The 16,538-nt window shown below is 30.3% G+C and overlaps 1 protein-coding gene and 1 non-coding gene across 2 annotated transcripts in view; one reads left to right on the top strand and one right to left on the bottom strand.

Annotated features, from left to right (window-relative positions):
* Window positions 1-16,043, bottom strand: part of LOC119688617 — a gene marked incomplete at its 5' end in the record, with an annotated part of 43,288 nt that extends 27,245 nt beyond the window's left edge. The window contains 3 exons of the mRNA XM_038103289.1: window positions 1,334-1,467; window positions 1,953-2,088; window positions 15,759-16,043. Of these exons, the coding sequence (XP_037959217.1) occupies window positions 1,334-1,467; window positions 1,953-2,088; window positions 15,759-16,043 (555 nt within the window). The remainder of the gene's footprint in view (window positions 1-1,333; window positions 1,468-1,952; window positions 2,089-15,758) is intronic.
* Trnat-agu lies at window positions 12,778-12,851 on the top strand. The gene has a single exon. It is a non-coding gene; the product is annotated as a tRNA-Thr (tRNA).
* Window positions 16,044-16,538: the final 495 nt, after the last annotated feature.

A 16,538-nucleotide genomic window follows, 5' to 3' on the forward strand; every position in this document is an offset into this window, starting at 1 on the left:
ACATTTTTTTCGGTAATAATTTGACACCTTGTAACGCTCTTATATAGAATTTTTTTGTACATATTAAAGAGAGCTAAAATAGATGTTATATTTACAATGACAGTGCTCCAGCCTATTTTATATATATCTACTTATTTAATACTTTGTAATAATACATAACTTTATCAACTGAAAGTAAATAATATCTTATATATATGTTACCTTGTTATGGAACATAAGTAGAGTTCTCTTTAATAGTAGTGTAATGATATATATGCTATATAAAATATATATAAGATGAGTGTTAAATTCAAAATTTTTTGTTCACATATGGTGATGTAAATCATTTATAAAGAAGTACAACAACAAAAATTATTTCTATTATTTTTAATTAATTGAATTTTTGGCTGACCATACAGCTGTTTTGAGTATTGCCAAATATCAATCAGCAGTGGTCTTGTAATTAATTCTTATATTTATTTTATCATAACTAATTTTTTGAGACTGCAATTACACAGAGTTGAACTCATGCCCTGCTAAAGTTGAAGCTCAGAGTTAGTGTTCATTAGTCAACTAACCCAAAGCCGTAATTGAGTTGTATGTTCGAGCTTGCAGTTTTGTTAATTTGCTGTGAAATTTCATTACCAATTTCACTTGCTGTGTTATATTACAACAAAATCATAAACTAGCTGTACAATAATTAATTTAATTTATTACATATTTTTATTTTTAATTTTTAGTTATTTATTAAGTTTATAGGGGATTGTTATTGTTTCGAAAAACTCAATAGGTCCCTATTTATTGTGAAATAATACTTCCGTTACATTTTTAAAGAGGAGTCAGCATTCCAAATGTCCTCTTGACTTCACTTATGAATACATTTAAAATAATGAATGTAATAAATACTTTTTTAACTTAACCCCTGTTTAATTTTTCATTTTTATTTTCATATTTTATTTTTATAGATTTTATAGATTTATAATGCATTTTTTTCACTCTTTTGGCCCGATTTTAAATTTATTCGATTTCAATTTCGGATGATTTTAGATAATATAATCGCTTGAAGTATTTTTTATAATTTAATCGATAATTCGAATATATGATTAAATTTCAATGTTATTCATACACGTTTTGCTTAATTTGAGTTCTGAGCTCAGTTGCAATTTAAAATATTTCATTCAATTCCCTACGTAATTTTCAAATTACTGACAATTAATTTTGAACATCAGAGCCCGTACTCAATGAAAATTAAAACACACTAACAACAAAGGCAAAGCAAAAACAAAAACAAGAACAAAAACAAAAAGTAACGCTCCAGTAAAAAGAGACGGTGAGCAAGAAAACCAAAACTTACCACAAGACCATTAATAGTCCATGTCAAATTAGCAGCCGGTTTCGAGAATTTAATTGAGCAATTGCCATCAACCAAATCGCCAATACGATACCGTGGCTGTATGCCAGTTACGGTTGCTTGCTGTTCCGGCAATTCTGGTATTACATGAAAAAGAGGAAGAAAATTGATAAAAAAAATAGTACATGAAAGTAGGAAAAGCGTTTAATCAAAATGTGAAAATAGTAAGCAAAAACCAAACGGAAAAACGAAAAAAAAATAAAACAAAAGCAGAAGTAATAGCGCAGAGGGTGCATTGTATGCTGTGGGTTTCTTGTCGGCTACTTGCTCCACTACAATAGACGTACTCGTATTATCTACGGAATGAGGAATTCAACACAATTTGCCTAATTAATTTGCGTTTTTTGCTTCTGCCAAATTTTTGGCATTTAAGGCAATTCGTAGCATATTTCATGATGATTATGACGACTGCTTTTTGCTTTCCCCCGTTTCGTTTCTGCTTCACAAATGTACCGGAATCTGACAGCTTTTACTTTGAGCATCTTCACGCCATTTTTTTCACACCTTTAATACCCACGCATACAATTAACACCGAGTAGTTAGCTATCTGCCCAATACTAACCTACAACTTCCATTTCACCAGACACCATAGCCGTTTGGAATGATGGCGCATCCACTGAAATTTCACAAGTGAATTTTCCTGATATGTTCAACGGCACGGCTGTGAGAACGACATGGCTCTGGTTAGACAGGTTGCGCTGCAAATGAAAATAAAACAGAGAAAAATTTGAAACGTTGATGTCAGGCAATAGTAAAAAGTGTAATAATATGACAAAGTTTATATGATTTGCAAAATAAATCAGAAAATGGTAATTAAGTATAAGGCATTTTCATTATTGAATTCCTAGACATTGGAATATATATAGTACAATATTAAAAGTTTCAAAAAGAAAAAATAATTAAAGTATTTTCACTTCATTGATATTAACAAAAACTTGAGTATAGTAATCTCAGAGCGTTTCCTTTTAAACAACGCATTAAATATCTCAATATAGTTAATAAGATGGTTTATTAAATAAGACCAGATAACAAGGATGCCATAGAAGAAAAACACTTCATATAATTAATAAGATAAATAATAAGTAAAGGGACTCTCTAACAGCTATTATGTGTACACCAATGAAATATCAAGTGTGTTGCTATAAAGATAATAATTAAATAAGATAAATAAACCTGCACATACAGACATGGAGGCCTCAAACTAGCAAACGAAAGAAACAAACGTCTATTTCAGAGATCGCTATAAAATGTCCTCTAAGAAAGTTGTAAAAATATTCGAATAAGGTTGAACTGATTGTTTAACAACATACAAACATTGATGATAAAATTTGAACTACGTGTAAAATATTCGATATATTTATATATATCGGATCTCTTGCATCTTAAATATAAAAAGAAAAAAAAATTAAACGAGATATTTTTTTTACTTATTATTCGCTTTCTTTAAACTGAAAAAAAAGTTGAAATTATTTTTCAACAGTGAAATTAAATAACGATGTTTATTTAATAAATGATTTCTTTAATATAGTAACACTTAAAAAGTGTATTATTCGGTTAAACACTCCGGTTGAATCAAGTTAAAGGGACACACGTTAATAGAGATATTAATAATTTCACTTGGGAACATCTTTTGTCCATCTCTTATCCATAGAGAAGACTTTTAATTGCAACCCATTAACAAACCAGTTGCACTATTTTATGAAATCAAGAAGAAGAAATCCGAGAAGTCTACACTCCTTATCTCCACTAAGCCAGTACACAATGAATCTCTTTGATAAAAGCTTTCAAATTTATTATCAAAATCAAAACTTAAGGAGATATGTACACAGAATGTGTTTACGGTCAATATAAACGATTAACTGAGTCGGCATATTCAAAAAAATTGGGTATGGCATATATAGGAACAAAGTAGTCCCAATAAAGATAAAGACAGATTCATTGGTTTGGTATCGTTTGCAAGAAGTTGATCTCAGCCTATCAACGCTGTGGAAAATATTATGCACAGCATATTATGCAGTATAAATTGTATCATCATCATTGAAATCGTGACTACTGTGAATAGATGCTTGGAGAACCACTCCCGTTGTCCAGCCAACATTTTGTTTCATAAAATTTTTAATTGTTTTTTACAAAGCAAAAAATATAAAGCATTTAGGGTTGGGCAAATACCATTCTGACTTAGCAAACACTTCACAAAAAGCTATTGTTTCGTACGATTAGTCAGTTGATTAATTGTATGGCTGTACTTTTTCAAAAAGGAATACAATGCAAATACTACGCTTAATGGCATCGAATATCGAGCCAGATTTCCAAAGGTTAGAATGAAGAAAGATGATTTCTAGTTTGGCATATGCCACACTTTTAGCAGATCGAACTACTAATTGAATGAAGAGTTCGATGAAAACTTAACTACGCAAATGAAATCATTATTCCCAAGTGTTATCTGACTTAGTTTGACTATTTGCTCTGGGGTATTTAAAATGATTGGTTTATGCAGACAAATCAGTAGCAATTTTCTGCTAAGTTATGGGATGCCATTTATAATACACCATTCAGGAGATATAGTAGATTGTAAAAGTATTGGATACATTCAAGATGCAGGCCTTCATATATTTCCATGACGACCAGGTACGTAAAATCACTTAGGTATAACAAAAGAATCGTAAAATTATCTATCGATTGTTTATCAAATTAAATTGATGCAGTTGATAAGAAATTACAATTTTAAGGAATGACAATTTTGTTCTGATAAAATAAATAATTTGACCATTCAGATGCAATAGCTTCTTTTTTATAAGTCCAAATGTCAGAATTTTTGTCAACTTTGACAGTTCGCAAGTGTAGGATTGGATTGGCATGTAATTGTCAGCGGTTGGCAATTACATGTGGCTACCTAACCACCAAAATAATCTTTTGACAAGTCAGATACCAGTTTTTTTTTTAAATGTGGGTATTTCTGAGTATTGTGAAGCAAATAAGTATGAGTACCTAACCAATAAATTTGATTGTCAATAGATGGCGTGACAATAAACACCAGCACTTATTTTTTTAAAAAATAACTATTTGTTTTAGGTAGCACCTTAAATATCTTAATTGAAAAACTGATTGGAACGTTCATGAAGCTTTTTTGATATTTTTTTGTGATTAATGTAATGAAGCTTGAGTTTGGATTATGCTATATTCTATCACTTTCTGCATTTATAAACATTGCTTTATTTTAAATTTTAAGATTTTGCTTTTTACTCGTATTTGTAATAAAAACTATATTAATTTAATAGAAAAGGAATAAATTCTACTATGGTATATAAAACTTATTAAAGAGATGTACAGGTAAGTCAACCAAAATGTAGATGTAGACTGTATGTGTATAGCAAACGCTGCAAAAGAGTGATTGACAATCAGTCAGATAAATGATTGACCGGATATGTGAAGCAGTCATGGTAATATGAAGCATGTTTCCTATTAATGTGTATTTCCTTTCCTCAACTAGTGAAAAAATAGTGCTCAAAACTCTTGCCATAAAATGAATGAAAAAAGTAAGAAAATATTAATGATAAGTCAAAAAAGAATTACAGGAAGGAGAAAGAAGGATTTGAAATATTTTTAGTCTTAGCAAAAAATGTATCCTTTGTTATATGCATATCTACTCATACATACACGAGTAGTTATAACTATACAGAAGTACGAGTGTATATGGTACATTTGGACCAAGAAGTTATCAAATTTAAAGACATTTGCCCGATTCCATCACAAAAGAAAAACTAAATGAAGTAAAAATTTTGCTGCAAAGAGAAAAACCGAAACGATATCCTTAACCACAAACCTAGCCATTACCAGTACACTCCAGTATAAACTAGCTAATATACATACATAACTATTACATATATATAACTATGTACACTTATATATGTATATGTAGTTGTACATATATGTGTATATGTGTATATCGTAGGTATGGTGAGTGAGCTTATATGTGTTGTAATTTGGGTAAAAAATAATGAATAATATTCCATGAAAGGATTGGAGCAAAGGTTGAAGTAATGCTGGAGCAACACTTCACAAAGTAATTTATATGCTGGGCTGCTAGTTACGAACTGGTAATTTGGGTGTAAAGTTTTCAAGTAAGAATTGCCATGATGGAGAAAGGAAAGTATCAATTTTTAATTAATTAAGAGCTCAAGTGAGCAAAGTTCAATGAATAATTGAAAAAAAAATAAAAATATTATAAAAACTAAAATAAATTTTTTTTTTAATTGAAACTTTTCTAATTTGGATGTCAGTGGGTATGCGGAATTTTTTCTCAATTTCAGAAATGGAAAGTTGTGCAAAATTATATGAGCGCTTGGGGCTTACAATGAGAGTTCTTGATGGGGTAGAGAAGAAACAGGATAATTGATTTTATAATATAAAAATTTGTAATATATAAGCTTATGGAAAACATAATTAAATTTGGTATGAGTGTTGCAAACAAAATTATTGCCAAAATGCTTAGAATTTTGTTTTTAATTAAATTACAAAATTTTTCCATACAATTTTTCAAAATCCTGAAACGTGTATATTTTCCAAACTTCGGGTTATATTGCTAATTATAATAGTGTTTTTATAAATTTTAACTGCATATGGTAAAGAGTTCATAAAATATTACAGTATAATTATAAAAGTGGGATTGCTTCAACTATTTTACAAAATTGAAATGAAACTTACATGCATTAATTGTATTATTTCGGTTTCCTATGCTTAAATATACATATATTATCAAAATAGTAAATAATGTAAAACTATGGAATAGTCCAATTCCTGACACTTGCAAACAATAAACTCATGTGATTTTTTCAAAGACCATTAATGATGAATATTTGGTGATATCCAAAACAGCTACACGGTCAGCTCAAGCATTTATTTGATAAAAATTTAAGTTTTGGATTTGAAAATTTTCTCGCTATTATCTCTATTTTATTCGAAATAGATTCTTTATTATATAAATAAACTAATATTTGATTTTTTGTTTTAGTGACTCAATTTTTGCAATACTTGTGACTGTTCTCTCCAAGTTGACACACAGCCCCACACGGCCCTCTCTGGATAGCTACAATCATCTTTTTTAAGATTCGCACACGTTTATGTGCGATAAAAAAAGTACGTGAACACAGCGAAAGCGAGATGTCGAAAAGCTGCTATCACAACAGACAGCTAATGACTTCGCTACTCGACTCTCCCACTATCTGGAAAATATATCTAGAGAAACCGATATAGGAGCGCAATAGAACCACATCTCCAATTCTATGCATTCCGCAGCATACATACATATATATAATTCATGTTTCGATGTCAATGTATTTTACAATTGGCTCTTTGGAATATGTACTAAAATTAATTACATTGTATTAAAATTTTATAGTACCCTGATGATGACTGTAGATTATTAGAGATTAGATTAGATTATGCTGGCAGACCAAAAAGGCCACGCGTAGACCATTAAGGTCCATTGCGATACCAGATCGGAGTCTTATTTTAGCGATTGTGTGCATCACGTAAGATGCGCCTTTTATTAGCGAATTTTATTAGGATTTCAACAGAAACCTTAGGTATGTGCTCCAGTCCGGAAAAACTGACAGCCTCCAAGTATTTTTGTCGAGTTCTCGAGAGGTCCGGACAATTACACTGCAGATGCTCTAGAGTTTCCTTTGCATCCGGCTCGTTGAATTTCCTACAAGCATCGTTCTGAATTAGGTTTGGTTTGCGGGCATGTGAAGCGACCAGACAGTGGCCTGTTCTACAGGTCCTTCGGCTTGACTATAGATTATAGTCGAAGTCGAAATATCGGTTAAAATAAAATTTTTTAAAAACAAATAAAAATATTTAAAAAGTTTTACTATTTAACTGTTGACCAATTAGCCCGTAAAAACCAAAATTCTTACTATTTAGATATATGCAAAAGTAATGTCCTTATAACCTCTTATTACTTTACCTTATTTATTTTATTGTGCTTTTTAAAAAATATAAAAAAGCGCATTTATTAAAATTTCATAAAAGTCATTAAAGTTGTTATATCAACTATTGAAAATAAATTAAAAAAAAAATTTAATAAAGTAGAAGTTTCTGCTTAAAGATTTCATAAAATTCACGTGAAATTAAACTTCGTATCACGTGCGGGCACACAACTCATTAAGGGTACAATATTTTGTTGGTATTTATTTTTAAATATTTTTTAATGAATTTATTTATACTTTGTACATTTTAATAAATTAAGCATTTAAACCAAATACCACAAAGGACAAAAATATACGAACAACTTGCAAATATAATCATAAATACATATTTAAAATCAGTTCATATTGCCACAATGCCGCCAACGCCATCGCCATCGCCAGTTCCATCGCCAGTGCCATCGCCAGTGCCATCGTCAGCGTCAGCGTTTACGGGCCATTATTAAAAACAAGAGCAACAATGCCGTGCCATTAAAAAAATAATCCTTCAAAAACCTTACACATAAATGATCATTATTACGCAATATAATTTAAATACTACACAGACTTCGTGTGCACCCTACATGCGGCAGAATTTTGGAATTAAATTTCTTGCAATCTTTCCACAGTTCACGACAATGAACACACAACAGTACAAATTTTTATTACTGGAAATTTTATAATAAGATCTTTTAAACGCAATAGCCGTACATTAACTTAGTACTATATAATTTCCATGAAAATAAGCACTTTTTAAAACTTTATTTATTTTTCACATCACACCAAACATATCCATACGATTTCCGAATGAAAGCCAAAATGTCAGCCTTTAAGGATATTTTAATTTCAGAAGGGGAGAGTAGTTCTCGACCCAGTGACCTCCTCCTGTTCAAGGCCCGGAAGTCTCGTCTATTTCTAGGCAGAGTCGACAAGCTATCTCTTCGGAGAGACTCATTTTGTTAATTTAATAAGGCAGTTCATGGTGACCCGTTAAATATCCCACCAGCAACCTCAATTCTATTCTGCTGAAGAATGATAACTTACTGTAACTGTAAGGATGAACCAGCTCTTTATTCTGATGGTTACCTGGAATGACGCGCCAGTAACGACTTTTTTTGGTTAAAAATCATTTTTCAATCAGAGTTGTAGACCAACTTAATCCACAATATGGTTGCAGATCCTGACCTCGCAAGATTGTTCGCAGACACACACTTGTGTGACCAGGCATACAGCACCATTAAATCAGTTTTCCAACAGAAACAACGCAAAAATCTTTACATTTTATTTCAAAATTAAATATATATTAAATTCTACATAAAACATTTTAAATTAGTTTCGCATTATCTCTATTTTATATGTATATGTATGTGTGTACGTATGTAAATGTATGTATATATATACATACTACAACAATACTATCATTCAAAAATGTCAGAATGTGGTTCCTTGTGGTTTATTGACTAAATCCATACTAATAGTGACGCTAAAAGAACTATATATAAGAACTATAACTCCATTAGACACTTAAGTATAATCTCAACATTTTGGCTTTCCTTCACAATTTCAAACTATAAATGCATATCAATCCTAACTATTAATTTAGAGAAACCATAAATATATCAAATCAGAGAGATAAACATACACATATGGTAGTTTTGTTTTCTTTATCCAAGTGGATTAGAAATTAATAAAGTTTGTCAAAACCATATCGTGTTGGAATATGTTTTTTGAAAATTTAGCAAAATTATTGATGCAATTCATAAGCACAATATAATATCTACTATTTTGCTAAGAGAGTCATAGTTCTTAAAATAAATTATCAAACCCAGATTAATTAATCGCACATGAGTATTCAGAGTACATCTAATATCTTGCGCTGGTGAACACTACATTTTACGCACCAGCGCACTGCATTTTAGCTTTAACGCAATAACGATATCCGGGAGTTCAGAGGACGAAAAAGGACCCAAGTCGTTTCGAGATCTACTTCGTCTAATACTTCACTTCAATGGGGTTACTTCTTGGACGGTGCGCTGTTTCGCACACTGGTCTGAATTGTCAATCGGCGACCAATTTTTTCAATTTTTGATTACTCTACCTTAATGATGATTTCAGTCGTTTTTAACTCACTTTGTTTTTTCACTGAGACATCACCTTTCATTCTCATGACATATACTAACCAGTGAACGACTGTATTATCACTAACTTTCATCGAGAATAATATTTACTATCAGTATAGATAGAACCATTTTAATAGTTCTATATTAAGATCCACATTAATAGTTCTATCGATGGATTGTTGTTCTGCGTTAAATATATTTCTCGACATTCAATAAGAGAGATAAAATATACTACGAGTAGGGAATTATTTTTATTCATTGATGGAGAGTTCTATGGGTAATAGATATTCTTCACTTAATCTCGAGGCTGATGTTATTTCTGATGTTAATGTTGATACCAAGTTAGGTAAAATATTGCACAACTTCAGATGTTTAGTTATTGACTACGACAACGGGAAGATGCGTGGTTTGTTATAAATCATGTAAAATCCATGTAGATACACAGATCCATGTACGGATCTCGGCTAGATATGTTTTGTGCTTCGAATGCATATCAGTATTGCTGATAGTAACTCCTCGTCAACTTAGGGAAGTTAAATAAGAAGAAGTTTCTTGTAATTTCCTTCACATGCTATAAAATATGCTATAAAAAACTACCTGAATATAATACTACAGTCAGACTTTAGAAATATTTACGAGTACTTTTATTAAGCTTAGATAGGGTATACAAAGGCAGCTAATAACCAATTTCATAAAATGTCTTCTTTTTCCTTTTTTTCCGTTTTTCTCTATTAAGTATTAAAAATAATTATAATTCATATGAGAACTGTGTGGTGTTCAAGTTTGAACAGAGGGCCGAGAGCGTGCACTTGTGTATGATGAAATGTGCATCCATTGTCCTTCATGGGCGCAGCACATGTGCGTATAAATGCACGGTCGTATAATTTATGTACTCATTATGTATGCATACGCATATAATGCAATTAAACTCTAAATTGATAATATCGCTTAAAGAGTAATTTTCTTTATAATACAAAACCAAAAAGAATTTACTATGAAAATTATATGAGGCTAATTGAAAAGGCAATAAAAAATGTTGTTTTCATAAATGCACACTTAAAAATAGTGAAGCCAGCCGTTGGATGTAACAGACATCACCAGGCAGTCGAAATTTTCTTTCATTTAAAGTAGGTGTGGGGCGGAGTTTAGGTAAGAAAAAGTGCATATTTGGGTGATCACTCGACTAAGTTTAGTTCAATTAGCACTAACAATTATGTGAGTTTTTTTTCAATAAAAATTATATTCGATTTTTTATTGACTTCTTAATAGTTCAGAATTGAGTACAAATGCATAACTTAATGGTTTAACATTATGACTTATAGAACTTACTTTTCGCAGTGGAATCAAAAACTCAGATCAAACGATAATATTCATGGTGCTAAAAGTCTCTCTCAGAAATATAAAGGTTCTGTTGAAAATATAGAAGTAGTGAACTGATTTGTGTTTGAAAATCAGGAGCTTTAAAAAGTATATGGTATCACACGGCATAAAATTACTTCATCAAGACTTGAATTTTATAGTATATACAATTAGTTGAGAGATATAATTATTTGTTCGGTGGGAGTTTTACAGATTTGGATTAGACATATATTATGATCAGATTTATATATTGACTTGAAGCAAAACGGATCGAAATCATACTTCTTATTTCAGTAAAAGATAAAGATCAAATGATTTAGTTTTTCGTTTTTTGGTCCCATTATCCTTTCGAAATAAATAACTAATACTAAAACGACTTTATAAACGTTGCTCGGCATATGGACTAATGTCTGCTTTATAGTATAATATTATTATTATTATTACTGTGATAATAAGCACTAACAGAGCTTTTTCGAATTTTGCTAGAACAGTAAAAAATGATATAATTGAATTATAGAGATGTCCAAAGCAAGAATAAAATTTTAAAGAAAAACTCTTTCTTGCGCAAAGGAGCTTCCTCTCGCATATACAGGTGAACTGGAATCTTAAGTGAGAATTTGATTGTTTGTATGTTTCTGATTTTAGAAATTATGACTAATGGCGTTTTCGATTGCCAAATCTAGATTTGCCCTCGATCTGTCATTTTTCGATCGAATTTTGTGACCGAATCGAACATCTTTAGGGTTATCCTTAAATATTCTTGTCAAATAACATAAAGGAGCTCTTTACATGGTAATCTTATTAAACTGACAAAAATCCAGATTGTTAGAAATTAATCTTGAATGTTATACAGTTTGCCGAAAATTAATTAATAGAAAATGAAAACTGTACTTAATGTAAATATCGGTGGAAAACTTAACCTAGATTTGCCAATCGAAAACGACTAAGATGCCAAAGAAGCTTTATTTTACATATGAAAAGGAACATAAACCTTGTTCTGAGAAGTTTGTTGTTTTATATATGGGACAGTTTCAGATAAATAAAATTGAACATTATACCATCTACCATATATATCATATATTACCATTATAACTACTTTGCTGGTTCAGATATTTACGTAATGTGATTAAGCCATTAAGGCAGTAGCATATTCTGAGTATTTTCTCACTTGAATATAAATCTGAAGATAATACAAAGTTAATAAATATTTTTTTTTAGCACAACCCCCTCTTTCCACAATTCTGGCTTTGCTATTGCTTTTAAAAACTAAGTTTCTTTATAAAAAAAGACTTTAACTGCTATTTCTTTGATAATTCTGTGATGTGTGCTAGTTCTTGTTGTAAATTTTAAGTCGGTAATCTGAAAATCTTTACTTTATTATATATGTGGACTTGGTATCTTAGTCCACTGACAACATAACGTTTAATTCTTGATTAATTACATTGCGAATATTCGCATATTTATCAATAGTCGTGGAGGTTGTCTTCAGTATTATTTTATTTATTCAGTATTATTTTAATGTACCTATGTCGATGAAGGTGAAAACTTTCAATGACTTGCTGCATATCTATGTATATAGCTAAGCAATCGATATGGAGATCTATATAAGTCTGTATTAAGGGGATCTATATAAGTCTGTATTAAGGAATTCAAAGCTTTGATGAGTCCAATTTTTAATCAGTTTTAATTAATATTTTTATATTCTATTTGCAAAAATATTATTTAATATACATGTAAATATAATAATTATTTATGTTTGAATTATACTTTGTGTGATTTTTTCCAAATTTTGGACACAAAAATAATGTCTTTTGAAATAAATTAAATAATATTCTACGTTATTCATTTTTAAAATTTTAAAATAAATAAAATAAAATATAAAATAAAATAAAATAAATTTCTGTGTAATTTAATTGGAAGTTTCGCTTACATTCTTGCAGCGGGCCTCGTGGCTAAGTTGGTTAAAGCGCCTGTCTAGTAAACAGGAGATCACGAGTTCGAATCTCGTCGAGGCCTGATGGTGGGAAGGTTTTTTTTAATTATTTTTTATTTATCATAGACTAAGTTCTTTTCAAATTTTTATTTAATTATTTATACCATCAGAATTCATTCAAATAAATAATTAATGCGAATTTTATTGCATTAAAATATTTATTTTTTTTAGTTCTAATATTTTAATTTAATAATAATTCTACATGCGTAATTCTAAACGCTTAGATAATACTTTGTAGGGCTATGCACATCACTTAGCATTGACAACGAAATCATTCACAAGTTGAAGTGCATTTTAGTTCATATGTAGTTATTCTTCACTGAAGTCAAAGTTTAGGTAAACACTTTTTTTTTGATGTGTTGAGTAATTTTTAAAATAAACACAAAAGTTATCCATAAATACTTTATCCTATCGACGAAATTATTATGGACTCATCTCTAATATTTAAACCCATATTGCAGAGTCCTTTTATTTTTTGATCATTTAGTGAGTAGCTGAAACTATTGCGATACTTGAAACGAACATATATGCAACACATACTGACTCATATAGTTCAATAAATGCACTTCCTTTAACTTTTTAAAAAAATATTTTTTATTCGTTTGCATTTAATCCAGTTGTGATTCAGGAAGCGACATTCAATAAAATAGCAGGTAAATACAATATCTCTATAAGAGGACATAAGAGCAAACATGTTTACTATAGCGGTCCAGTTTAATGTTCGTAAAGACTTCAATGGCGTATGGCATCATGAACTCTATATAGAAAACAGATGCTTTTATATTGAAATGTAAGGAAGATATATCAGTAACGAATATAATTAATGCTGGAGTACTACAGTGTAGTGTGACTAGCTATGGAGTTAACAGATATACTAATTCCGACCGAAAATCACAATGTGATGGTCACAGTTGCTGATGTCACAGGTCTATTATTTATGGACTATAGTATTGACACGATTCGAAAAAATCTACAACTTCCAATAAATAGGTTAATTGAATGGTTTACAAAATGTACAAAACGAATGATATAAGTCGTTTAAACATATAGAAAGTACACAGAAAACCAAATTGACAAATAACCGATTCGTACTGATAGGAAAGCTTAATGTTTTGGATTGATGATAGTTCGAAAATTTAACTGGAAAGACCACTTATCAATATATGCAGATAAGTACTATTGGCACCAATTTCGAGGGTTTCCAGATATTTTAAAGAAAATATACTGTGTGCTTTGTTCGAACTCAAACTTCAAACTTCCAAACAAATAATCTATAGAGTGTTTATTCCGATATAACTGAAGTAGTTATATCCAAATATCATTGATATTGCGGCTTTAATAACAACGAAATTCGCCTGAATAGCAGATAGTGAATCATTATTGCTATTATGAACTCAGTAGGCAATTGAGATGTAGAACTTTCTATCATCCAGAGAGATCATAGCTCGCTAAATCTAACGACACTTTTACATGACAGAGAAGCTTAAATGCTAACATAGAATAAAGAAGCAACATTGGAAGTTTTCGAAAGCACTATTACCGCATCCGAATCAACCGCGAGCTATACAAATTTTATCACGATATTAATAATTGTATAGTTCAGCCAATTAAAATCCAGCAGCTTCATTGGTTTCGAAATGCCGTGAGAATGGATAATAATACTTCAGCAAAAATGGAGCTTGAAATGGTAGTTGGAGGAAGAGCGCGTGTAGGTGGACTTAACACACTTGAAGTATGAGACTGGTGAAGGTGCGCACACAGCATAGGGCTGACACCCGGTAACGGGTTGCTCTGACCATTAAAGTAACAACTGATGTGGGGTGTTTAGCAATACTGGAAAAAGCTGTATGATTAGCCAAAATATTGATGCAATTTAATATAAAAATATTATTATAATATAAATAATTTTTATTTATTCATTCATGACTTAAACAAAGCAACTATATGTAAATATGTAACTGTTAAACTCATAATATTTTGCAAAATTGTCCCTATATAAGTTTTAATGAAGAACTAACACAATTTTAAGATATTTTATTTATGATGCATTAATTTATTTACTTATATTACTTTGTAGTTCTACTGAGACTTTATAGTCTCAATATTCTCATGCGATTCGTAAGAGAATTTTTCATTTCTAAAATGGAATTATTTTTATTATAAATTTTTGAGCCATTTATGCTAAATATGTCTTCTGTACTTATTTGGGAACAGTCAAAGCGTAATCAAGTTCTTAGACAAAAAGTATTGTCTTTCCTTATATAAGTATATAGAAAATTGAAGTTATTCATGAGAATAATTGGAGTGAATATTTAATATTCTTATGAAAAATATATTTATGTAAATAATAATTATTGAATAGAATACATATGTATAACAATAAAATTTGAAATAAATTCTTTATTTTTTTGCCACACATCACCTGCTACCTACGAGTTGATAAGGTAGATAGATTTTTTGATAAGGTCCGAGTAAACCTAACATACTATGTATTCCTTGTCATACTGTGTTAAGTAATGATAATTTCTCAGCCTTTCAATCGCAATGCTGATTGCAGAAATTCGAATAAATTTTATCATATTCTCATTCCTTAATCGAAATGTTATTTTCATCAGGTTTTGATAAAAGTAAATTCCTTCTGCGATGCTCCAATTCTACTGGCAGTTAAGTGCCTGCACGGGTTTACACTTATGTATGCATATGTTTGCAAAACTAGAAATTACCTTTTAACTTTTCAGTACTTACATTGAAATTTATATATTTTATTTGATTTAGTTTTTCTTATTGTTTTGGAAGTTATTGGTTTTGGTTCATCTTTGTTTGTTTTTTTTTTTTGCTATTACGTTAATTTTTTTTTTTGTGTTTTTGTGTTATCCATAATACTTTACAATACACATATCAAATGTAATAATGCACAGATACAAACTCACCTCTACGTTTAGTCCAGTTATAAATCCAAAAACTTTCATTGCCGGATTTTCCTTGGGTGTGTAACGATAAAACTCACGTCGTCCCTTGTACCATTTCACTGAATATAAAGTCTCATTTTCCATATCGTAATTGCATGTAAGCAGAGCATTGCTGCCACGTTTCACTGCCTGTGGTATGGATACGGAAACATCCTTGAGTGCGACAATAAAATCTGCAAGCAAACGAATAAGAAAAGTAAGAACAAAGCGTATTACCAGTGGAACCACAGAGAGATCAGTATGGTGGACATAATACCGAAAAAGTTATTTTAAATAAAATAACGAAATTGAAAACAAAAGTTAAAAATATAAAACAAAAATTCCAGATATACTATATATAAAAAATAATAAAAAAATAAAAAAATAAAAAAAATAACAGAATAACAGAATAACAGAATAAAAAAGATATGCTAAAAGTTTTTAGATTTCGTAAGAAATCAAAACGTAAATTTGTTGTAAATTCATGTTTATATACGTAAGCGTAGCCATATTGAATTGGCAGGTGAGATTATGCCAGAGCAGTACAGAGCACAAACCAGACTCAGGACCTATACGAGTCTGTTATGTGCATCTTACCGTTTATCAATACATGCATTTGAGTACTTTTGGTACCAATTTCGGGGGTTTTTTCGGATTTGTTTTTTTTTGTTTTTTTTTTTTGAATTTATTGTATTTTTCTTCTATGAACTTTTGCATTATAGTTTCATTTTGCTGCATATCAGTTTGGCAGTAGTTGTAATT

This window comes from Teleopsis dalmanni, chromosome X, assembly GCF_002237135.1.
Source record: "Teleopsis dalmanni isolate 2A chromosome X, ASM223713v2, whole genome shotgun sequence".
NCBI classification, from domain to species: domain Eukaryota; kingdom Metazoa; phylum Arthropoda; class Insecta; order Diptera; family Diopsidae; genus Teleopsis; species Teleopsis dalmanni.